Consider the following 24,776-nt stretch of genomic DNA (forward strand, 5'->3'; position numbering starts at 1 on the left):
ATTATCCTTCCCTGCAACCTCAGCTGATTGTCCCAGAGTTGGGAAGGTAGAGCAGTGTGAATTAACAAAGCCCCATTCAGCCATCATTTCAGCAGACTGGGAGCCTCCCTACACAGCCCAGCAGCCCAGAACTGCCCTGGGGGGACGGCACTCACCTGTGACATAGCACAGTCATCCCTCAACAGAGGACCCGGGGTGCACGGCCTGGAAGAGGGGCCCACTTGCAAGTCTCAGGAGCCATACGCCAATACCAAGGAGTTGTGGGTCAGTGGCAGAGACAAACTGTGGCAGGACTGAACTGAAGGATTAGACTATTGCAGCAGCTTTAAAACTCTAGGATCACCAGGGAGATTTGATTGTTAGAGCCACCCCCCCCCCCCCCCGACTGCCCAGAAACACACCCCATATACAGGGCAGGCAACACCAACTACACACGCAAGCTTGGTACACAAATTGGACACCACAAGACTCACTCCCCCACTCACCAAAAAGGCTAAGCAGGGGAGAACTGGCTTGTGGAGAACAGGTGGCTCGTGGACGCCACCTGCTGGTTAGTTAGAGAAAGTGTACTCCACGAAGCTGTAGATCTGATAAATTAGAGATAAGGACTTCAATTGGTCTACAAATCCTAAAAGAACCCTATCAAGTTCAGCAAATGCCACGAGGCCAAAAAACGACAGAAAATTATAAAGCATATGAAAAAACCAGACGATATGGATAACCCAAGCCCAAGCACCCAAATCAAAAGATCAGAAGAGACACAGCACCTAGAGCAGCTACTCAAAGAACTAAAGATGAACAATGAGACCATAGTACGGGAGACAAAGGAAATCAAGAAGACCCTAGAAGAGCATAAAGAAGACATTGCAAGACTAAATTAAAAAATGGATGATCTTATGGAAATTAAAGAAACTGTTGACCAAATTAAAAAGATTCTGGACACTCATAGTACAAGACTAGAGGAAGTTGAACAACGAATCAGTGACCTCGAAGATGACAGAATGGAAAATGAAAGCATAAAAGAAAGAATGGGGAAAAAAATTGAAAAAATCGAAATGGACCTCAGGGATATGATAGATAATATGAAATGTCCAAATATAAGACTAATTGGTGTCCCAGAAGGGGAAGAAAAGGGTAAAGGTCTAGGAAGAGTATTCAACGAAATTGTTGGGGAAAACTTCCCAAATCTTCTAAACAACATAAATACATAAATCATAAATGCTCAGCAAACCCCAAATAGAATAAATCCAAATAAACCCACTCCGAGACATATACTGATCACACTGTCAAACACAGAAGAGGAGGAGCAAGTTCTGAAAGCAGCAAGAGAAAAGCAATTCACCACATACAAAGGAAACAGCATAAGACTAAGTATGACTACTCAGCAGCCACCATGGAGGCAAGAAGGCAGTGGCACGATATATTTAAAATTCTGAGTGAGAAAAATTTCCAGCCAAGAATACTTTATCCAGCAAAGCTCTCCTTCAAATTTGAGGGAGAGCTTAAATTTTTCACAGACAAACAAATGCTGAGAGAATTTGCTAACAAGAGACCTGCCCTACTGGAGATACTCAAGGGAGCCCTACAGACAGAGAAACAAAGAAAGGACAGAGAGACTTGGAGAAAGGTTCAGTACTAAAGAGATTCGGTATGGGTACAATAAAGGATATTAATGGACAGAGGGGAAAAATATGACAAACATAAACCAAAGGATAAGATGGCTGATTCAAGAAATGCCTTCACGGTTATAACGTTGAATGTAAATGGATTAAACTCCCCAATTAAAAGATATAGATTCGCAGAATGGATCAAAAAAAATGAACCATCAATATGTTGCATACAAGAGACTCATCTTAGACACAGGGACACAAAGAAACTGAAAGTGAAAGGATGGAAAAAAATATTTCATGCAAGCTACAGCCAAAAGAAAGCAGGTGTAGCAATATTAATCTCAGATAAAATAGACTTCAAATGCAGGGATGTTTTGAGAGACAAAGAAGGCCACTACATACTAATAAAAGGGGCAATTCAGCAAGAAGAAATAACAATCGTAAATGTCTATGCACCCAATCAAGGTGCCACAAAATACATGAGAGAAACACTGGCAAAACTAAAGGAAGCAATTGATTTTTCCACAATAATTGTGGGAGACTTCAACACATCACTCTCTGCTATAGACAGATCAACCAGACAGAAGACCAATAAGGAAATTGAAAACCTAAACAATCTGATAAATGAATTAGATTTAACAGACATCTACAGGACATTACATCCCAAATCACCAGGATACACATACTTTTCTAGTGCTCACGGAACTTTCTCCAGAATAGATCATATGCTGGGACATAAAACAAGCCTCAATAAATTTAAAAAGATTGAAATTATTCAAAGCACATTCTCTGACCACAATGGAATACAATTAGAAGTCAATAACCATCAGAGACTTAGAAAATTCACAAATACCTGGAGGTTAAACAACACACTCCTAAACAATCAGTGGGTTAAAGAAGAAATAGCAAGAGAAATTGCTAAATATCTACAGACGAATGAAAATGAGAACACAACATACCAAAACCTATGGGATGCAGCAAAAGCAGTGGTAAGGGGGAAATTTATAGCACTAAACGCAAATATTAAAAAGGAAGAAAGAGACAAAATCAAAGAACTAATGGATCAACTGAAGAAGCTAGAAAACGAACAGCAAACCAATCCTAAACCAAGTACAAGAAAAGAAATAACAAGGATTAAAGCAGAAATAAATGACATAGAGAACAAAAAAACAATAGAGAGGATAAATATCACCAAAAGTTGGTTCTTTGAGAAGATCAACAAGATTGACAAGCCCCTAGCTAGACTGACAAAATCAAAAAGAGAGAAGACCCATATAAACAAAATAATGAATGAAAAAGGTGACATAACTGCAGATCCTGAAGAAATTAAAAAAATTATAAGAGGATACTATGAACAACTGTATGGCAACAAACTGGATAATGTAGAGGAAATGGACAATTTCCTGGAAACATATGAAAAACCTAGACTGACCAGAGAAGAAATAGAAGACCTCAACCAACCCATCACAAGCAAAGAGATCCAATCAGTCATCAAAAATCTTCCCACAAATAAATGCCCAGGGCCAGATGGCTTCACAGGGGAATTCTACCAAACTTTCCAGAAAGAACTGACACCAATCTTACTCAAACTCTTTCAAAACATTGAAGAAAATGGAACACTACCTAACTCATTTTATGAAGCTAACATCAATCTAATACCAAAACCAGGCAAAGATGCTACAAAAAAGGAAAACTACCGGCCAATCTCCCTAATGAATATAGATGCAAAAATCCTCAACAAAATACCTGCAAATCGAACCCAAAAACACATTAAAAAAATCATACACCATGACCAAGTGGGGTTTATTCCAGGCATGCAAGGATGGTTCAACATAAGAAAATCAATCAATGTATTACAACACATTAACAAGTCAAAAGGGAAAAATCAATTGATCATCTCAATAGATGCTGAAAAAGCATTTGACAAAATCCAACATCCCTTTTTGATAAAAACACTTCAAAAGGTAAGAATTGAAGGAAACTTCCTCAACATGATAAAGAGCATATATGAAAAACCCACAGCCAGCATAGTACTCAATGGTGAGAGACTGAAAGCCTTCCCTCTAAGATCAGGAACAAGACAAGGATGCCCGCTGTCACCACTGTTATTCATCATTGTGCTGGAAGTGCTAGCCAGGGCAATCCGGGAAGACAAAGAAATAAAAGGCATCCAAATTGGAAAAGAAGAAGTAAAACTGTCATTGTGTGCAGATGATATGATCTTATATCTGGAAAACCCTGAGAAATCGACGATACAGCTACTAGAGCTAATAAACAAATTTAGCAAAGTAGCGGGATACAAGGTTAATGCACATAAGTCAGTAATGTTTCTATATGCTAGAAATGAACAAACTGAAGAGACACTCAAGAAAAAGATACCATTTTCAATAGCAACTAAAAAAATCAAGTACTTAGGAATAAACTTAACCAAAGATGTAAAAGACCTATACAAAGAAAACTACATAACTCTACGAAAAGAAATAGAAGGGGACCTTAAAAGATGGAAAAATATTCCATGTTCATGGATAGGAAGGCTAAATGTCATTAAGATGTCAATTCTACCCAAACTCATCTACAGATTCAATGCAATCCCAATCAAAATTCCAACAACCTACTTTGCAGACTTGGAAAAGCTAGTTCTCAAATTTATTTGGAAAGGGAAGATGCCTCGAATTGCTAAAGACACTCTAAAAAAGAAAAACGAAGTGGGAGGACTTACACTCCCTGACTTTGAAGCTTATTATAAAGCCACAGTTGCCAAAACAGCATGGTACTGGCACAAAGATAGACATATAGATCAATGGAATCGAATTGAGAATTCGGAGACAGACCCTCAGATCTATGGCCAACTGATCTTTGATAAGGCCCCCAAAGTCACTGAACTGAGTCATAATGATCTTTTCAACAAATGGGGCTGGGAGAGTTGGATATCCATATCAAAAAGAATGAAAGAGGACCCCTACGTCACCCCCTACACAAAAATTAACTCAAAATGGACCAAAGATCTCAATATAAAAGAAAGTACCATAAAACTCCTAGAAGATAATGTAGGAAAACATCTTCAAGACCTTGTATTAGGCGGCCACTTCCTAGACTTTACACCCAAAGCACAAGCAACAAAAGAGAAAATAGATAAATGGGAACTCCTCAAGCTTAGAAGTTTCTGCACCTCAAAGGAATTTCTCAAAAAGGTAAAGAGGCAGCCAACTCAATGGGAAAAAATTTTTGGAAACCATGTATCTGACAAAAGACTGATATCTTGCATATATAAAGAAATCCTACAACTCAATGACAATAGTACACACAGCCCAGTTATAAAATGGGCAAAAGATATGAAAAGACAGTTCTCTGAAGAGGACATACAAATGGCCAAGAAACACATGAAAAAATGTTCAGCTTCACTAGCTATTAGAGAGATGCAAATTAAGACCACAATGAGATACCATCTAACACCGGTTAGAATGGCTGCCATTAATCAAACAGGAAACTACAAATGCTGGAGGGGATGTGGAGAAATTGGAACTCTTATTCACTGTTGGTGGGACTGTATAATGGTTCAGCCACTCTGGAAGTCAGTCCGGCAGTTCCTTAGAAAACTAGATATAGAGTTACCATTCGATCCAGCGATTGCACTTCTCGGTATATACCCGGAAGATCGGAAAGCAGTGACACGAACAGATATCTGCACGCCAATGTTCATAGCAGCATTATTCACAATTGCCAAGAGATGGAAACAACCCAAATGTCCTTCAACAGATGAGTGGATAAATAAAATGTGGTATATACACACGATGGAATACTACGCGGCACTAAGAAGGAACGATCTCGTGAAACATATGACAACATGGATGAACCTTGAAGACATAATGCTGAGCGAAATAAGCCAGGCACAAAAAGAGAAATATTATATGCTACCACTAATGTGAACTTTGAAAAATGTAAAACAAATGGTTTATAATGTAGAATGTAGGGGAACTAGCAATAAAGAGCAATTAAGGAAGGGGGAACAATAATCCAAGAAGAACAGATAAGCTATTTAACGTTCTGGGGATGCCCAGGAATGACTATGGTCTGTTAATTTCTGATGGATATAGTAGGAGCAAGTTCACAGAAATGTTGCTATATTAGGTAACTTTCTTGGGGTAAAGTAGGAACATGTTGGAAGTTAAGCAGTTATCTTAGGTTAGTTGTCTTTTTCTTACTCCCTTGTTATGGTCTCTTTGAAATGTTCTTTTATTGTATGTTTGTTTTCTTTTTAACTTTTTTTCATACAGTTGATTTAAAAAAGAAGGGAAAGTTAAAAAAAAAAAAAGGAAAAAAAAGTAAAAGAAGGAAAAAGAAAAAGATGTAGTGCCCCCTTGAGGAGCCTGTGGAGAATGCAGGGGTATTCGCCTACCCCACCTCCATGGTTGCTAACACGACCACAGACATAGGGGACTGGTGGTTTGATGGGTTGAGCCCTCTACCATAGGTTTTACCCTTGGGAAGACGGTTGCTGCAAAGGAGAGGCTAGGCCTCCCTATGGTTGTGCCTAAGAGCCTCCTCCCGAATGCGTCTTTGTTGCTCAGATGTGGCCCTCTCTCTCTAGCTAAGCCAACTTGAAAGGTGAAATCACTGCCCTCCCCCCTACGTGGGATCAGACACCCAGGGGAGTGAATCTCCCTGGCAACGTGGAATATGACTCCCGGGGAGGAATGTAGACCTGGCATCGTGGGACGGAGAACATCTTCTTGACCAAAAGGGGGATGTGAAAGGACATGAAATAAGCTTCAGTGGCAGAGAGATTCCAAAAGGAGCCGAGAGGTCACTCTGGTGGGCACTCTTATGCACACTTTAGACAACCCTTTTTAGGTTCTAAAGAATTGGGGTAGCTGGTGGTGGATACCTGAAACTATCAAACTACAACCCAGAACCCATGAATCTCGAAGACAGTTGTATAAAAATGTAGCTTATGAAGGGTGACAATGGGATTGGGAAAGCCATAAGGACCACACTCCACTTTGTCTAGTTTATGGATGGATGAGTAGAAAAATAAGGGAAGGAAACAAACAGACAAAGGTACCCAGTGTTCTTTTTTACTTCAATTGCTCTTTTTCACTCTAATTATTATTCTTGTTATTTTTGTGTGTGTGCTAATGAAGGTGTCAGGGATTGATTTGGGTGATGAATGTACCACTATGTAATGGTACTGTAAACAATCGAAAGTACGATTTGTTTTGTATGACTGCATGGTATGTGAATATATCTCAATAAAATGAAGATTAAAAAAAAAAAAAAAAAAAAAAAACTAAGCCTAAAATATTTTAGTCATGCCATTCATGCTACATGGGACTCATTTCACTTGCTTTGGCAGGACTTACACTTCATTGTAGGATTATAAACTGGAATTGATTTCTATGCAATGTTAACCAGCTGTCTAAGAACATGCATTCTTATAAAACCAGTGCTCTAATCCCTGAGCTACAGGGCATCACAGAAATGCATTCTTAATCTCATTAACAACTTATTTCAATGAGCTCTATCAGACTGGGTTTCTTCGTACATATTTTCTTAATCAGTCTTTATTGTACATGCCTTATTTAAGATGCTGAATGTTTATTGAATGAGTAATTATACAACCTATTAAATGTCAATCAACTCAGAATATTTGCCTGCTATGACCAAAGAAACACTGCCCTCCTGCAAATCTGACTTCCAAGGAGAAAGGACTCAAGCAGTACATATGTGAAATGTCATCAAATTTCTTACTTGAAATTCCCTAACTTAATAATAAGGATTTTACCCAAGAGAGCTGGTTCTCATTTAGCAACCTAAAGAGGACAGGGAAAACAATCTTCAAGTAAGCACATTCATAAATATATTATGCATATAGCTACTGAGAATCCTAGAAGGCATCAATTTTTAGTCATTCTTATGACCCTCAGTATGTATAATATATATTAGCTTCAACACCATATATAATATTCTATTCCTGAGAAAAAGAAAGAAAAACTTAAATATAATTTGGTTTAATTGGTTATTTGTATGAGGCCAAACCAAGGAAATTCATAGAATTTGCTGCTGGTTGATGTCTGCTTTCCTGTTTCACACATGCAGACACTGTATCTAGAACACAATGCCAGAATATCTGACCTGGGTATTTCAAATTCTTCTATTGCTAGTTCAGGACAGATTTTCATTCTCCCTCTCACTAGTTTTCTGCCAAAAAGAATATTACTTTTGCTGCCTGAAAATGAACAATGATTTTTTTTTAACTACTTACAAAAAAACTTTTCATGGTAAGTTTTTATTGAATTCCCATTAAGAATTTTGAGACGAGTTTATTTACAGCAATGCATTTTTGCTTTATGCTATCCACTGTCATAATGACATATATTGCTATTTCAGCTGAAGGTCTCTTCTACATTATCCCCAATTTTCCAATTCCTTTCTTCACTTTTAATTCTCTTCTTGATCCCCTACACTTTCAGCTATTCCCACAGCCACTTCATCTTACAGCATTCTGTAACTAATGTCAATAGATTTGTTGCCTTCTACAATTTTCTAGATGCTCAGAAAACATACAAACAAAAAAACACATTTTACTATTGCATTTTTAAAACTGAGATAATACAATCTACTATGTCACTTCTTTTCTCAAATTCTCATGGACTTTTTCAAGAGCTAGACATATTTAAATTTTTATTAATAACTACAAAATATTTTATAGAAAGGGTTTACCATTTTTTTCAACTCTTCCCCAATCAACAGCGTTTCATTTTTTGCCACCCCAAATGATTTTGCAATAAACAGCTCTATCCATAAAATCTTATGTTCTAGGCCACTCATTTCTATAGAACAAATTTCCAAGTATAACTAGATCAAAGGCTTCTGAAGATTTCAAACATCAATTTCATAGAAACAGATCCTTTTACAAAAGGAATGCAGAAAAAGGAGTAGGAATTTCCCCAAATCTTAATACTTATCTAGCATAGAACATTACCTACTTTTTAATGTTTCTCCATTTGATAAATTAAAAAAATCTTCTTTTCATTTAAAATTTTACGTCCCTGATTGCTACATGAGAGTGAAAAATCTTTTGATATATTCATTGGTGACTTATATTGTTTTCTTCTGTGAATTGCCTGTTACATCCTTTAACTAGTTTTCCATTTTTTATTTTTATTTTTCTCATCAACATTAGGAAGTCAATGTATGAATTATATTAACACTTTGTCATGTCATAGTTGTGGCACATACTTTCTCTTGGTCTATTTTTTTTCCACTTTTTTATGTTGAACTTTGCCATGCTATTATTTTCAGTATTCATATTGTCACATGCATCACCAATTCATGTTATAGATTCTGAGTTTCCTGTCTTAAAGCCTTTCCCGCTTTTAGATTATATGAGTATTTTCTTAATGCAACTTCTAATAAATTTTTGGTTTTATTTTTACAGTTACCCTGCATTCCCTTTGAGATTTATTAATGTATATGTTGTGAGTTATGGGTTTTTATTCTCTTCCAGGCATTTAACCAGTTATGCAAACTCCACTTAAACCACTGATTTCTACTAAACTGAAATACTATCTTGAAATGAATTAAGCCTCTATACCTAGTTGAATCTGTTCTGAACTCTCAATTATGTCCCACTGATAGGTCATTCTTTCTATTGTGAGGCCAATTGGTTACTACTGTGATTAGTGTGTTTGGTAAGGTAAAATCTCTTGTGTTTCAAAATTTTCCTTTCAACCCTCATATATTTAATCTTGCATATGATCTTTAAAAGAGCTTTATCCAGTCTCTGCCAAAGAAACAAACAACCAGCCACCGGATCCTGATTACAATTACCCACATTTTATATTTTAATTTGAGAAAGAGTAATATTGTTATGATGTCAAGCTGTCTGCACAGCCTGAGGACCATGGCGTGTCTTTCATTTATTCTAAATTAGTTTATGTCCTTTGATAAAATATGACAGTTTTCATCATCCAGGTATTGCAGTTTTCTTGGTAAATTTATTCCTGGGGTTGCATTTTGTCATGGCTCTAAAGATAGTAGCCTAGCTAGATTTCTAGAACATAACAGAATAAGATAACAAAACCCTACTATAGCAAAGCAATATCTTGAGAGTGGGGGAGTGGAATGAACATTTGCTATCTTTTTCAATCACCCTTTAAAAATAATCAGGAAACTCTGACAGGTGGACTTTTGGAAATAAACTAATCAAGAAATAAGGCCTATGCCTCGAGGCAATTTTCTGCTTACTAACCATTTTCACGAACTAGATCATCCAATCAATCAATCAACTCTCCTTTGTGTACCTACTTGTCTGCACAATTCCTGACCTGGTGGCACACGTTCAACAGATGGTGTTATTGACTCTTTGCCTGAGTGGGATCTTCCCTTAGCTACTCTACTAATAGCTTGACCATTTAGGTTGATTCCTACCCTTAATGTAAATCAGTTTCCACTTAATAAACAACATCAGTTTCCTCTAGAGCCCTTCTCCTTTTGGAATAGCCATCCTTAATTACTCCATTTTAGACTACCGCTCTGTTGGGATGCTACTGGAGGCAGGTAAGTGATGTCACTCTCACTCCACTGCTTGTTGCTAATTTAGCATTATCCAATCTACAACAGTAACACAGGATGGTTTTTCTTACCAAAAAAGAAAAAAAAAAAAGTATGGATTTATATTCTGGCCCATGCCCAGAAAAAGTGAATAAAAGAAACTTAATATTCCAGTTTTCCTTTAATTATTTAAAACCCTTTATTTATTAAAAAAAAAACGCATGATTTTTATGAAACCATTCCTTTTAAATTTAAGACTTTAGATGATATACCTATCAGTTTTACAGCAAAGCAATGCTGAGAGGAAAAATCACCCAGATTTTTATGTGTTTACAGGGATAATTCTGAAGTGTATTCTTCAAGATCCATCTTAGAAACACTGGGGAGACCAACTGGCCTTGACCTTTTGTATTTTCCAAAGACCAGTTATTTGACTCCATCAATTTAACAGTATTAAATGCCAAGTCCCACAAAGACTCTGCCAAAACTTCACCTATAAGGAATGTTGAAAATGAATATTTTTCTCTGTGGAATAATTTTCCAAGGAAAGCTGCCTAAATCACAAATGAAAACATGGAGTCAAAAGCAATTTTAATCATACCTTAATACCATAATTTAGTGAATTCCAACAGTCTGTTAAAAAATTATGATTTTCTTCCAACATAATTTAATCAGCCTTGTCCATCTGGGAGAAAATAATTTAAAAACTATCCCAATGCATATATTACAAAAATAGAATGTTTCTACCTGTTCTTTTACTGAGGCAAGGATGGCAGAGGTGGTTTCCGTTTCCGAGCCGTCCCCATTGGAGGTGCTCAAGCCCGGGCTCAGGGAGCTGGTCTTCTCAGAGGTTGACGGAGGCTGATCTGGGACAGGCATAGCTCCTGCAACGCAAGGACACAGGCTCAGTACAACTGGATGGCGTAAATGCAGATGCAGAACTAGGCCTGGATGTAGAGCTGTGATCACCAGGCCATCCTAGGCAGTTCACTTTGGAAAATGAAAATTATGGACCTCAGGGAGAAAACATGGCACAATTATAGAAGGGGAAACAATACAAGTAAATAGAATGGTTCCTCCTATATCAACCCCAACCAAATTCCAGAACACACTACAGTCACAATTTTATGTTTTGTTTTTTTGAGGTAAGTGGGGGAAGAAATGGTGAGAAGGAAAATGCAAGTAAGAGTGTAAGAAACAGTAAAGAGATAAAGAAATATTGACTCTGAAAAGCTAGTCCAACTACCATTTTATATCTGTTTTAGGTAAATTTTTACTTGCATTGGGGCATATTTCCACTTCAAAAGAAAATATATTGGATATTTCTCCTTTGTAAAAAATAAATAAATTAAAAATAAAATTGTCAATAATTTTAAAAGAAATCAAAAATAAAACCCACATCCTATTAATGACACAAAATAAATTATGAGTAATTATCAGTAATCAGGGAAATATTAACATTAACATAAAAAGCTTATTCTGTGTGGTGAAATACAGTAAACAGTCTATGTGCCAGTTTGAAGGTATTATGTCCCCCAGAATACCATTATCTTTGATGCAATCTTGTATGGGTAGACATATTAATGTTGATTAGATTGTAATTCTTTGATTGAGTGTTTCCATGGAGATGTGACCCACCCAACTGTCTGCTCTGGAGAAGCTAAGAGAGGATAAAAGGCCCCAAGAGCAACACTTTGAAGAATGCACAGGAGCTGAGAGAGAAGCTGGAACACAGCCATGTGCCTTCCCAGCTAACAGAGGTTTTCGGACACCATTGGCCATCCTCCAGTGAAGGTACCCTTTGTTGATGTGTTACCTTAGACACTTTACAGCCTTAAGACTATAACTGTGTAACCAAATAAACCCCCTTTTATAAAAGCCAATCCGTCTCCGGTGTTTTGCAAAAGGGCTGCATTAACAAACTAAAACAGTCTACTTTGCAAATATTTACCAAGTTCCCACTCTGTAATCAACAGTGGACATGGTCTCTAAAGACGGCAAGGCCCATTTGGCACAGTTGCTTTTATTTGAGTTTACTTATGAGAGAAATAGAAACACAAAGAACACTGGCCTCAGTTCATAAATGCATATAAATGTCCATGTTAAAAACAAGAATTACAAAAGTTGTTTGGCTTCAATGTACTTTTCTTTCTCACCCAAATAAATGAGATTAAAGTATTTGTTACGTACATCACCTGGCATTGACCATCAGCAGAGGAAGCAAAATGATTAGCTGAGGGCCATTTTTACCAAGACAATACAAAAGGACCATCCAAACAAAAGGTTGGGAGTTAAATAAAGGTTAGGCTGTTGCCTAAAACCATTGTATTATTTGTACCTCCATAAACAAATATTATGTTACTGTTGAAACATATTTCCTCCCAAACTGTATCTAAGCAATATTGATTTTGTACCAAGCAACCTAATTTTTATAGCAGCCTGCTTTAGTTCCTGGGTGCTAAAACAAATACCATAGAGTGGGTTGTCTTAACAATAAGTGTTTACTGGTGCAAGGTTTTGAAGCTAGGAGAAATCCAAAATTGAGGCTCCAGCAAGGCAATGCTTTCTCCCTGAAGACTGTGGCATTCTGGGGCTGGCTGCCAGGAATCCTTGGGACACTGTCTTTCCCATCCCATGGCAGTGCACACAGTGCCATCCTCTCTTTTCCCTTCCAGGTTCCACTAACTTCAGGGTCCACTGACTTCCAGCTCCTTGCTTCCCATGGCTTTCTCCTTCTGGGTCCAATTTTCTTTGTTTATAAGGACTTAAACCATATTGGATTAAGGCCCACTCTCATTCTGTTTGGGCATAACTTAGCTAGCAACCTTCAAAGATTCTATATGCAACTGGGTTCACACCCACTGGACTAGGGATTTGGACCTGAAGATGCCTTTTGTGGGGGACATGGTTCAGTCTCCAACATGGCCCGTGTACTGTATCATTAGCCACATGCAGTCAATAATTTAGGGCCCCGTTACAGAATTTTACTTAAACTATATGATTGAATATGTGGCCATCTAATTTTCTCAATAGACATTCCAACTTAGTTTTGATTTGCTTTTATTTTTTGAGGTAAATTACTTACAATATCATCAACTGGGATTAGAATAGCATTGGAAAAATAAATCTGTTACAAACATATAACAGATGGAGGATTTGGGGAAATAATATTAACAAGGAAGAATTTGACCAAAGAGTAAGCACCAAATTAAATATGATTTGGCAAAATGGAACCATGGCTCAAAAGTTCAAAGCATTTTAGGTGAAGGAAACTAACAGGACTAAAGAAAGATAGTTAAGTAATTATGGCGGTGGGCTTGGGAAAATAATAATAGACTATATTTGAGTTTTCAACTTGTTTTCATATATGGTTTTTTTTTTTTTTACTTGATCAAGCCTGATGATTACATACAATATTGATAAACAGATGAACAATTGTTTTGCCTGGGCAAAATAGCCTGAAACCCATAACATTCATTTGGGAGAAGCCAGACAAATGGGAAGAGGAGGCAGGGGGTTAAGGGAGAGCAGAAAGTGAGAAGAAGAAAGGAAAATGGACGGTCTTGTGGGCAAATTCACCTCTACCAGTGGGAGATCCACCCTTGACCTTAAACTTCCAGCTAAAATCTATGGCTTCCAAAGACCACACAAGGAGAGTCTTAAGCTGAGAAAAGAAGAGCCTTACATAGCTCATATCTTATTATTTTAATTTTTGTAGTCTCTAAATTTCATCGTTCTCATGTTAACTCAGGGCTGGGCAAGTATTATCATCAACATACTTTAAGACAAAGAAATTATCTAAGACACAAATACTATTGGCTAACATAAATGGGTCCAGAATTCAGGCTTTCTACATTTTTATTCTTGTGTTACCGTTCTTTGATTTGTCAGCCTATTTCCCATAACTTGTACCACATCCTGAATGCTAGTCTACACACACATTTTTATAAAATGGAAGTCTAAAAAGTTATGACAGTCACCTATTATGATAGAGTATGGAGTTTAATAGTGTTGAATCACAGTAATTTCTTAGGCACTTGGGAAGTTTGATCCACACAGTATAAGGGATAATTAGGCCTATTTTACTTCCCCCTATATTCTCATGGCAAGAGCAGACAGACAAGAGAAAGTTTCAAGACTTATTACCCCATACACAGTTATTGCTACCACAGGCAACATCGATGTCTGAATGCAAATGACTTGAATAATTTCTGTGGTTCATAAATTTTTTAACATCCACATCTTATTTAATCATTAGTTATCACTATATCTAGATGCTAAAGGCTGTCTATCTCAGTTCCCAATCTTCTGAGCTCAGAACATAAAGAAGACAGAAAGGAAATGTTAAAAAGACTTGCAAAACCCAATGCCCCACTTGCTTAATAATAAGTATAAAAAGCTTGAAGCCTTCCAACTTTGCAGTAATATGGCCAAGTACTTTACTCTTTATTACAGCTTATCCACTAAGAATTAGTAGTTAATCCATGCTAAATCCAGGGAAAAAGCAAATAAAGAACAAGCATTAGGAATTCTACCATCTCAGAAAACCACATTTACTTTGACTAGAATTTTGATATAAGTTTTTCTGATATAATTTATTATTGCGTAGAATTTAGTTTGGCATAATGGGGTGCTAATGTAATGATTCAGAATTTTGGCTTTTTCTCAGCAACATATCATGAGCAATTTCTTATGTCAACAAAAATTATCCTACAGTATAATTAGGTAATAAGTACTTAGTCAATGATGCACATGCATCATGATTTATGTAATTATCTTTTGTATGTAATTTTTACCCTGGTTTTACACTTACAACATTTTCAGTAAATTACTAGAACTGATATTGATGAAATAAGGAATCTGTGTATTTTTCAGACTTTCTACCCCCATGGAAACATCGTCTTGCTGCCAAGGTGACGTGGGAGACTCGGGACTTGACAGTAGCTGGGCAGAACTATGCAGTAAAGGTCTTTGTTGATACCTGCATCTAAAATGAAGTACAGGTGCCAGCAGAAGGCTTGTTTCATGCCCCTGCTTCAAATCAACACTCCTGGATAAATCGAAGCTGACAAAAGGAGGTGCCTCACATGTGTGAAGAACCAATTATATCACCACTTCAACGGATGACACAATAAGAAATTCAGAAAAAAACAGCTGAAGTGACCATGATGCAGGGAGCCCTTATATCCCTGAGCCCCTGCAATCTGAAGAAGATTATACCCCAACATTTTAAACTTTCATTTCCCAAACATGAATCACTACAAATTTACATCATACTTGATCACATGATAAAATCTTATCTGCCCTTTGGAAGGCCAAACTCCCTCGGGGCCCACATCCCATGTCATGTTTTACTGACTTCCATCAACACAGAATGAAATAAGATTTCTGGTCTACATTTTAATATTCAAACTCGTTCCTCCTCTATCCACTTCTGCCCATACTAACGACTCTGGCATCAAACATGACCATCTTCTATAAAATAACTGCTGGGCTCTTGTGTCACAGAACCATCCAGGTGGGCGATCCATCCAGCATTCTTGTGCCACCGTCACTGGACCTCCTCCTCTGGCTGGGATGTGGTCTTTGCTCCACCTGAGCTTCCCGTCCCTCCCGGGAATTCGTGACCTCCTGTCTTTTCAACCCTCCTCTCATTCTGTCACTCCCGACATCTTCATGTTCTGAAGATACAAAGGCTTGTTTCTTTTTCCACCCAGGTAAACAGGTCCCACCTACTTCAAATCCTTCTAGAACTCCTTGCTTGCCGTAGGACACATGGTCTAATATGGTCACCCTTAGACACATAATAGCTACTTAAATTTTATTTAAGTGAAATTAAAAATTCAATTTCTTGGTTGTATTACCCACGTTCCAGGTGCTCAACGGTCACATGTCGCCAGTGGCTAATGTATTGGCCAGTTCAAATTAGATTTCCATCATCGCAGAAAGTTCTATTGATGGCACTGATCTATACCCGACAGTCAACTCTTCATCGATGGCTTAATCCTGGGCATTACAGGTGGTGAGAAATGGTCAGATTCTGAGCAGGAGTCCATATGAGTCTAAGGGTTTGGTCTCCGTGACTGGCCATCAGTAGGATGTTGCCACTGTGGGTGGAACAGATTTGGGAGAGAAGTGATCCTGCTTCACAAATCCTCAACCCAAGATCCTTCACCTGCAGTCCCTTTTTTGCTGCTTACATTGCGTTAGCAGAATGCTTTAGCCAGAAACCACTCTCTGTTGTGAATCAGAAAATGTAAAGATTGATGATTGATTCCTAAACTTTGTTTGTCAAATCTTTATTTTTTTTTTCTTCTTTTCCTTTTCTTCAGGCAGGTCCCTTTTTACCTTTACTTTAGAGCTGCTAGAAGCATCCATCACTCTTCTAAAGCATCTTCCCTTACCTTCAGACAATGATTTCAATTACAGAGACTCCCTGATGTCAATTTCCTGCCCCCTCACACCAAACAATCAAGCAAATCCTGTACACTGCCATGCCCAAGCTTATTTCCTTCTTTCGTGTAAAAGAAATATATGAGCAGTCCAATGTTTTGAAAACTGAATATATTTTTAGCATATTTAATTTATAACCTTTTACTCCACAGGTAAAATATAAAAGGCATGGAATTTCATAAAACTGATGAATAAGTATTAATATATCATTTTAAACATTTCAGTGCACAGAATATGAGGATTTGCACAAAGTAGTGACATGGGGAACAACAGTATCACTCTGGTCACCCAAATTGCAATTCCATATCTGTAACTATTATTCACTACTAAGAAAAATAGGCAGAGCAACATTATCACTAGGAAGGGCTATGCACACATAAAAAGATACCCTTCCTTGCTTCTTCCTTTTTGAAGAGCAATTCTAACTTCTAGCTTGTCATAATAATATAAACAATATAATAATTAGTAGTCGTCAAAACTTAATACAAATTAGGGAAGAAATGCAATCTATCTTGGTCTATATCCAATTTTCCACACCTATCTTAGTACCTCCCATATAGCAGCCAGCTAATAAATATTTGTTGAGTTAATGTATGAACTATTAGTGTACAATCAATAATGGTGGCTTACTAGAGCATGCAACATAACAACAGTGAGCTTTGCATAACCTATGTCTTATTTGAAATGCTACCCTTTTCTTTCCACTCAAGAAATTTGCTTTTCACAAATCCTCAGACTAGTTTGAGGCTTTTGCCTCAGTCCACTGCTCAACAACGTATACCCTGAGTAGCTTGCTTCTAAGGTAGAACCATCAATCAAGCAGGCCGTGGGGCTTCTGACACTAGATACCTGTAACTAGTTCCTTGCAAATAGAATCTGGCAAAATTTATGGGCAGCATCATGCAAGGATGGGAAGCAGCAGGGCTGAGCAATATTCAGAGCATGCAACAGTCAGGGCACCACCAATGCAAAGCCAGCAGGTGGGAAAATGTCCAAGTCATGTGATGACTTGGGGATGAAGCATCAGTTATTATTCATGGACTCAGGGACACAAGTCATCTGTTGCTGTGATGGGAGATATCATGGCAGGGTGGAGAGTCACTGGAATCTAAGTGTTGAATTCTGATGTCAACCACAAGGGGATAATTGTTCTACCTGTGTGTTGCAAGCACTGGGAGGTTGGACCCTACCTGGAAGGTCAGGAGACCCATTCTGTGGCATTGCATGGTCTATTTATAGTTGAGGGGGACTGAGCCAACCTAAATGTAACCATAGACTTAAGGACACCTGGTTATTGTCACTCGTGATGTTAATTATGTCTAAGGGGGTAAAAAGGAAGCTACCATGGAAGCTACCACTGAGTAAGATGGAATGGCAGTGCTCACACATGGAAGAGATGGATGGACAGCCCGGTTCTAGGAAAATAAACCCTGAGGAGAAGAAGAGGGTCTAGTTTTTCTGGTGTCTCCCAGCCCATACCCCAAAGCTCGACCTCAGCCATTTTCATCTAGACTTAACAGATATTACTTCGACATCCTATCTGTCTTAAAGGTTGTTGAAAGAGGGTATTTTGAAAAATATGCCAACAGATGAGTGTGCCTAGTTGCCCTTCCTGATTCCTGCCCCAGCCAAGCCTGTAATCTATGATGCCAGAGCAGACTGTGGAGGTAAAGCAAGAGAGCTGGGCTTTGGCCTCCTGCCACCGGATCCCCGACAGGCAACAGCCTGCTAGTGGGACTGGCAGATCCCTCCACCTCAACTGGGGTACCCTCAGAACCTAATGAGCAAGGGGGAAAGGTGAAAGAATGTAAGAGCTTGCATGATTCGTATTGGGAAGGCTGAGGGTCACTACCACAGAGAAGAAGATCAGAATCATTAAGTGAAATAACATGGCTGCCTGTTTGGGCATTGCTGGGAGGGACCCCTTCCTGAGAAAGGATTTTCCAGAAGACAAAAATAATTGACCTGCTGGGGCTTTCCAAGAAAGTGGAACAATGCAGTGCACCCTACAGAATTCGGAGAAGCAAAACCTGGTGATAAACCAGTTTAGGTCCAGTAGAGATAGCTTATCAGAACGGACAGGCATACATACTAATCAGTGTATGTCTGCTTCCAACTTTGTACAACTCCCTTATGTAAAATGGAAACTTAAACTGGCAGCCAACCACAACATTTCCTCACTTGTTTCCACGTTTGTCCTATATAAGCTCCCCCTTTCCACCGCCTCAGTGGAGTTCCTTTCCACGCACAGTTCAGATGCTGCCTGATCCATGAATCGCAATCTGCACAAATAAACCTCCATAATAGGTATCTTGTCTAATTGCTCTTAACAGAATAAATCTCTAAAGTGAGATGAGAGAAGCAGAAAAGGTGAGCATCAGGGCCGGGTTTGAAGGGGCATTAGCAGGGAGCTTTGAAATCCCGAGAGGGAGGGAACTGGGGGCAGCTGCTTGCTGTTGGGAGAGATTTTAGGTAGTTTGGTGATGATCTTGAACTATTCCTGATTTATATTTTAGAAAACAAATGAATTATAATATTTCCTGTATTATTAGTAGAAACAAATGACTTGAGACATTCTCTACAACTGTTTGCACAAGCCCCATGTGTCGGCATGCTGAGGAGGAAAGCCATTTCCCTTACCTATGAGAGTTTCCAAGGGTCCAACACCCTCTGTTTTCTCGCAGGGAACACACCCATACCTCTCCTTAGCAGAGCCAAGCGTGCCGGAGCCTGGATGTGCTAATTGCTGAGCTCTTCACTTCCAGCTGAGGCCTCACTCCTGATGTCCAAACAGACCTGCTGGAGACAGCTCGCTAAGAACCTCCCACATACTCGAAGTTCAGCATCACTTCCACGCTCCAAATCCAGCATGACTACAATAACTTCCTAAACTGCCTTCCAGCCTGCAGAATAGCCTCCTCCAATCAATTCTCTACACTCCTGAGTGGGAGAGTCAAATTTCTCTACCATAAGTGAGACCCTGACATTCCCTTTTCCTAAGTTTATTCAAGCGGATTCGCAATGTCTAGAACACAGGTTTCCAAACCTTTTTGGAGGTAGGAAATGTATGTTATATCATGACCCAGTGAAAAACAACGTGTTTTAACTGAAACAAAAAATTCATAAAATATGAAGCCTGTGACATGAGATGCACTACATTTTCTATTTTATTTTACTCAGTTGCATTAAAAGAAGTTAGTCATTAGCCCCTAAGATGAGGACTGCAAACTGGAACTAGGAAATCACTGACCTACAGGATGAAATAATCTGCTTTGCATGATATATGAGGCTGTTCTCACCCCAGTACAAGCCAACTTCCCCATTTTTGATTCCTGTTGTTTCCCCACTTACACTGATTATAGATCACCAAGCTTCTTGAATTTCCAAATACATTATTATTGAATCAAAACTTGCATACACACATGCATTTCCCTTTCCAAATGTGTTTGGGCACCCTAGGACTTTGGCTGTTGAACTGCATTTCCCCCTTCACAGAGCCATTCATGCATTCCTTCCTCCTTGTGTCCTTTCTGGGCAATTCCAGGCAAAACAAATCACTTCTTCTGCCTTGTTATCTCTGTAACCTGAACGTTCCTCCATCATTGCATTTATCACACCGGACTATAGTGATCTTAAGAGTTGTCAAAGATCTATTAAATTTTTTAATGCTTTTGAAATTGGGATGCTTCTTAATATGACTGTGGTCCCCTTTCCTTTTATTTTTTAATTTTTTATTTTTAGATTTCAATATCTAATTTTTATTTCTAATTTTAGCACGCAGTTCAAGATAACAACCAAAAATGGAATACTTGACAATGTTTGAAGTAACTTCTACAACTTTACAATAATCAACAACATTCTTAAAGTAAAAGTTAATTCTTAAAGTCTTCAACCTTGAGAACACCGAAATAAACTGCCATTTATAGATGTCCCTCTTCCAGTTCCATAACTGGTTATTTTAGAATAAGTATTCAACATGTGAAATTTATCGAAACAAAAAAGAAACAATTACCCGATGCAAATATCAATTAAAAGCGCAGATTGTATATTTACTGCTTTTTCTTTCTTTCCCCCCTCTTTTCCTTCTATTCTAGATAAGAACAGGAAACAGTAACTATCCTCACTATAAAATTCTGACCAAGTACACCAGCCTTTTCAAGTAGACAAGACAAGGCAGTCTTCAGTGTGTTCACAGACACCACTGAGTATAAGCCCTGTCTGGTTCACCCCTCTGAAGATGCACCATTTGTGCTATTCATGCAGATGTGCTCAACTTCTTTTACCAGATAAGCTACGAACACTTCACTGCCAACCAAACTTGTTCCTTCCATGTAGGGTCAGAACATTTTTCACACTTTTTAGGATGGTGATCTCTCTTCCCAAGAGAAACTAATTCAAATACACTCATCGTGTCTTTGTTTACAAGGGCAATATAGTGTATATGCTGTTAATAATTCTTCCATGGCTAAGTTAAGATTAGAAAGAATCCAATAGGTAGATATAAATGTGACCTGCATTTTCTATATATATAAAGTCCAGCTCTTTTTGCAATTTTGTACACATCAATGGCGGCCATCTCTCCATGGGGGTAACTTCGTGTAACATAAGTGATGGGGAAGGTCACTGGATGTGATTTCTCCAGTCTCCTCCAGGACAGGCACAGTCTCCAAGACGCACACAAGGAAAAGAGCATGTCCAACTGGTTCTTCACAATAACCTCATCTGGATGTAGCTTGTGGGGCAGATAATGGGCCAGGGTCATCTCCCAGGCATCAATGAGATATACTCCGACTCCTGAGAACATCCTCCGAAGGATAGCATCCAGATGAAAGTTATACCAATTGCTGTTGTAAAGGCTCACCTCGGGTCCTAGCTCTTGGACACTGGCTGTCCAGATGACCATCAAAGTCTTAGGGCTTTGATCCAGAAGGTGGACAATTGCTCGACAGATGTTCCTGAGCTGCCAGATGTACACTTCCGAAGGGAAGGTACTGAAACGAGACCATGTAGCTATAGCAACCACAATGATCCTCCCTCCCACAATGCCATTCAGCTCATTTGCCACATAATGGAGCTCACTGCTGAAGACAGTCGTGAAGCAGAGGGGTAGACCATGGCAGCGGTAATCTGAGCAGGATATTGTGCTTCTGGTCCACTGCAAGGAAAGGACTGACATTCTTGGGACTCCCCAAGTTAAATTCCACTAAATCTGAAACAAATGTGGTAAGGTATTCAAACCTCTCCCTGACTGTTGAGTCACCAAAGAAATACACCACTTTTCTTTGTAAGCATTCTGTAATGTCAGGGTCATTAAACGTGCATTCTGAACTTTCTTGGCCTCCACTGGTCTTTGTAATAATACCCAGAAGGAAAAGTTCCTGAGCCTTGAGATAGTTCTGGGTTGTTAGTTTCTTTTATTCTCCTGGGAATCACAGTCACCCAATCAGGTCCACTGGAGTTGATTGGTATTTTGATGTTGACACCACTCTGGAAGAAAGCACTCTCTGCAGCAGTGAGGAGGCCCTCCAGGTATCCACCTTTGAAATGGTTAACTCTGCTACTGCAATGGAGCTTCTTTGGTCTGAAGCAGAACCAGGGCTCTCCAGTGTAGAGATCTCTAAAGTTACACAGGGGCAAACTCCCAGGAAGACACACATTGCACTCAGTAGTTTCAGAAATTCTTCCCGATCAGAAGAGACTCTTGAAATAGACTCTGGTTTCTCCTCCTGTAGGTGCTGAAGAACTCTGACCCTTTCACTGGGATGGACCAGAGATATGGAGACATTATCTTTGCCTGGCCAGAGCAAAGTAAAAAAGGCTTTGTAAAACCCATTCTGGTAGTCTATGCCTCTACCCACAGGCCCCGCCTGCAGCTTGGGAGAGTGGATTCTGGCCTGTAGGTAGTCTCCACCATACTTCTTGGGCTTTCTTTGGAAATCTTGTACATGAACCAGCACCTCCAGCTGTCTTCCCATCTTGAAGAAGGCTGCAGAGTTCAAGATGACAAAGCAGAAGAAGGGTCAGTGCTCTTTATAAAGGGGACTGGACTCACATCAGGCACTTGGCTCTGCATGACAGCCAGCAAGGAGTTCTCCACACGCTCCTGGCTGGACAGGTGCTCATAGTCACAGCAGGGATTCCGGCTAACTCCTGTCACCTGGGACGAAACAAACTGTCCACTGCTGTCAATGAGTATGGCCGAAACAGTCTCATGGTCCCAATACTCCACCAGAGTAACAATAATGACCAGCACCACCATCAACACTGCAAGCAGACAGCAGAAACGCCATAGTTTGAAGACATTGGTCCACATCGTCTAGCTGTGTCTTGATCAAACATGGCTGACCCCATGCTACCTTCAGTCTTCAAAACTCCATGTGTTTTTCTAGACTGCAGAAAAGCTTTCAGTTTAATTTGCTACTTTCCTGCAAGTATCCTTAAGAGTTCTTTGTAAAGAGAGACTGGAGTTGATTTAAGCAGCACATTTTTCTTTAAAGAACTCCTTTTTGGAAATTTCCAAGAAGAAATGTTCATTCAAAATAAGACATTAGAGTTTATATCTAACTTTGCTTCTAGTATGAAATCCTGAACCCAGGCAATCGTGACAGCGGCCCTTATTTTTTTTTCTTGCCACATTTGAAGCACAGGCCGACTTTTCTTTTTTATGCCATTCTTCCTGCTCCAGCTCCCTCCTGGCGCTCTCCCACGGCCGGGGCTCTGGATGCCCCATTTCTTTGCAGATGTATGAGACAGCCAGGTCCCTGCTTCCCTGACCCTGCTATGTCGCCTCACCCCCAATCTCCGTTTACAACTCCCCCTTTTCCTTTTAAAGCATTTGTGGAGGAATTTCTGTCACTTGCAACCAAAACAGTTATTAAATCAATGATACCTCTAACTTCAGAGAATTAAGGAAACAGCATAGTTTTAATTGACATATCTCTGAATTAGTTCATGAATTCTTTAAGCAAAGAAATTGTATTTTATTCCTACTTATAAACTCATCATAGTGCTTGGTGAAGAGTTAACATCATAAAACTGCTTACTAAACAAGTCAACATGGAAGAACGCTTATAATTCATCATCAGCCCTAGTTAAAACTGTCAAGGAAGTTCACACTTGAAACAATGTTTGGAGACTCAGGGAAGACGGTGGAATGGGAGAGCTAACCCCTCCACTGTAGAATAACTAGAGAGGAGGCAGTGAACAACTGGGACAGTGGTTTTGGGGTGCGAGAGGCCAGAGAGGGACTTCCACAATATATAGGGAAGTACTGATGAAAAAGCAGAGAAACTACTACTGAAACGACAGGGTGAGTTTATTTAATTGCCTCAGTCTCTGGACCCGGCTGCTCTGTGCCAGCCAGAGTGGGTGAGAGAAGAGCCCACTCCTGCACTCCCGTCTCTGCAAGTAGCTGGGAAAAGCACCCTTCTCAGTCCCGCAGCCGGGGGGTCCCATGCAGGAACTCGGAAATCAACAGACTTGTCTTAACCACACACAGAGACCTTGCTGCAGTGCACAGTGCCCACCCCCCACCCCTGAGACAGGCCACTGCAGGTGCCTGGCTTTGGGGAAGGCTGGGTGGGGGTCCTCCTTGGGAGGAGAGGTGACACAGAGCAGAGCAGAGCTGATCTGACAAATAACAGGTGAAGGGGACATCTGTGTTCCACTGCCTATATCCTTCCTCCATGGATGTCCATGGTGGCATGCACAGATGGAGAGATGGGGACAAGGGAGAGAGCCACACTGAAACACCAAGAGCTCCTCCCTCACCCCAGTGGCCCACAGCAGCTGGGCAGGTGGGGATCTTGGAAGATAACAAAAAACAGGGTACTTCTGAGCAGGCTGAGGGCTGGGGAAGGTGAAATTCTCAGACCCACAAATCTAGGTTGTCCCAGTTGGAAGCCATGGAATAGCCAGACCCACTGTACACTCAGGTGGATCCTATGCCAAGGTGCACAGGGCTCATGCCCCACCCCCGAGGTTGGTCTCCAGCACAGAGACCTGCTGCATTGACTGCTGCAGCCAGGAAAAGTGGGCTTGAGGGGAAGAGGTAGCCCAAGAGCACCATCTGCTGGGAAAACAGGGAAAGTGCACTCTGGAAAATTCACCACATACAAGGGAAGCCATGTAAGATTAAGTACTGATTACACAAGGGACACC

The 24,776-nt window shown here is 39.6% G+C and overlaps 1 protein-coding gene and 1 pseudogene across 4 annotated transcripts in view; both read right to left on the reverse strand.

The window, feature by feature from the left end:
• Window positions 1-24,776, reverse strand: part of CTNND2 (catenin delta 2) — a 1,032,924-nt gene that overhangs the window by 830,263 nt on the left and 177,885 nt on the right. For all 4 annotated transcript variants that reach the window (XM_037798888.1, XM_037798890.1, XM_037798887.1 and 1 more), the window contains exon 2: window positions 10,911-11,047. In XM_037798888.1, the coding sequence (XP_037654816.1) occupies window positions 10,911-11,047 (137 nt within the window). The remainder of the gene's footprint in view (window positions 1-10,910; window positions 11,048-24,776) is intronic.
• On the reverse strand, window positions 15,666-22,929 carry LOC119506508 (annotated as a pseudogene).

Source organism: Choloepus didactylus, chromosome 11 (genome assembly GCF_015220235.1).
Source record: "Choloepus didactylus isolate mChoDid1 chromosome 11, mChoDid1.pri, whole genome shotgun sequence".
Classification (NCBI taxonomy): Eukaryota; Metazoa; Chordata; class Mammalia; order Pilosa; family Megalonychidae; genus Choloepus; species Choloepus didactylus.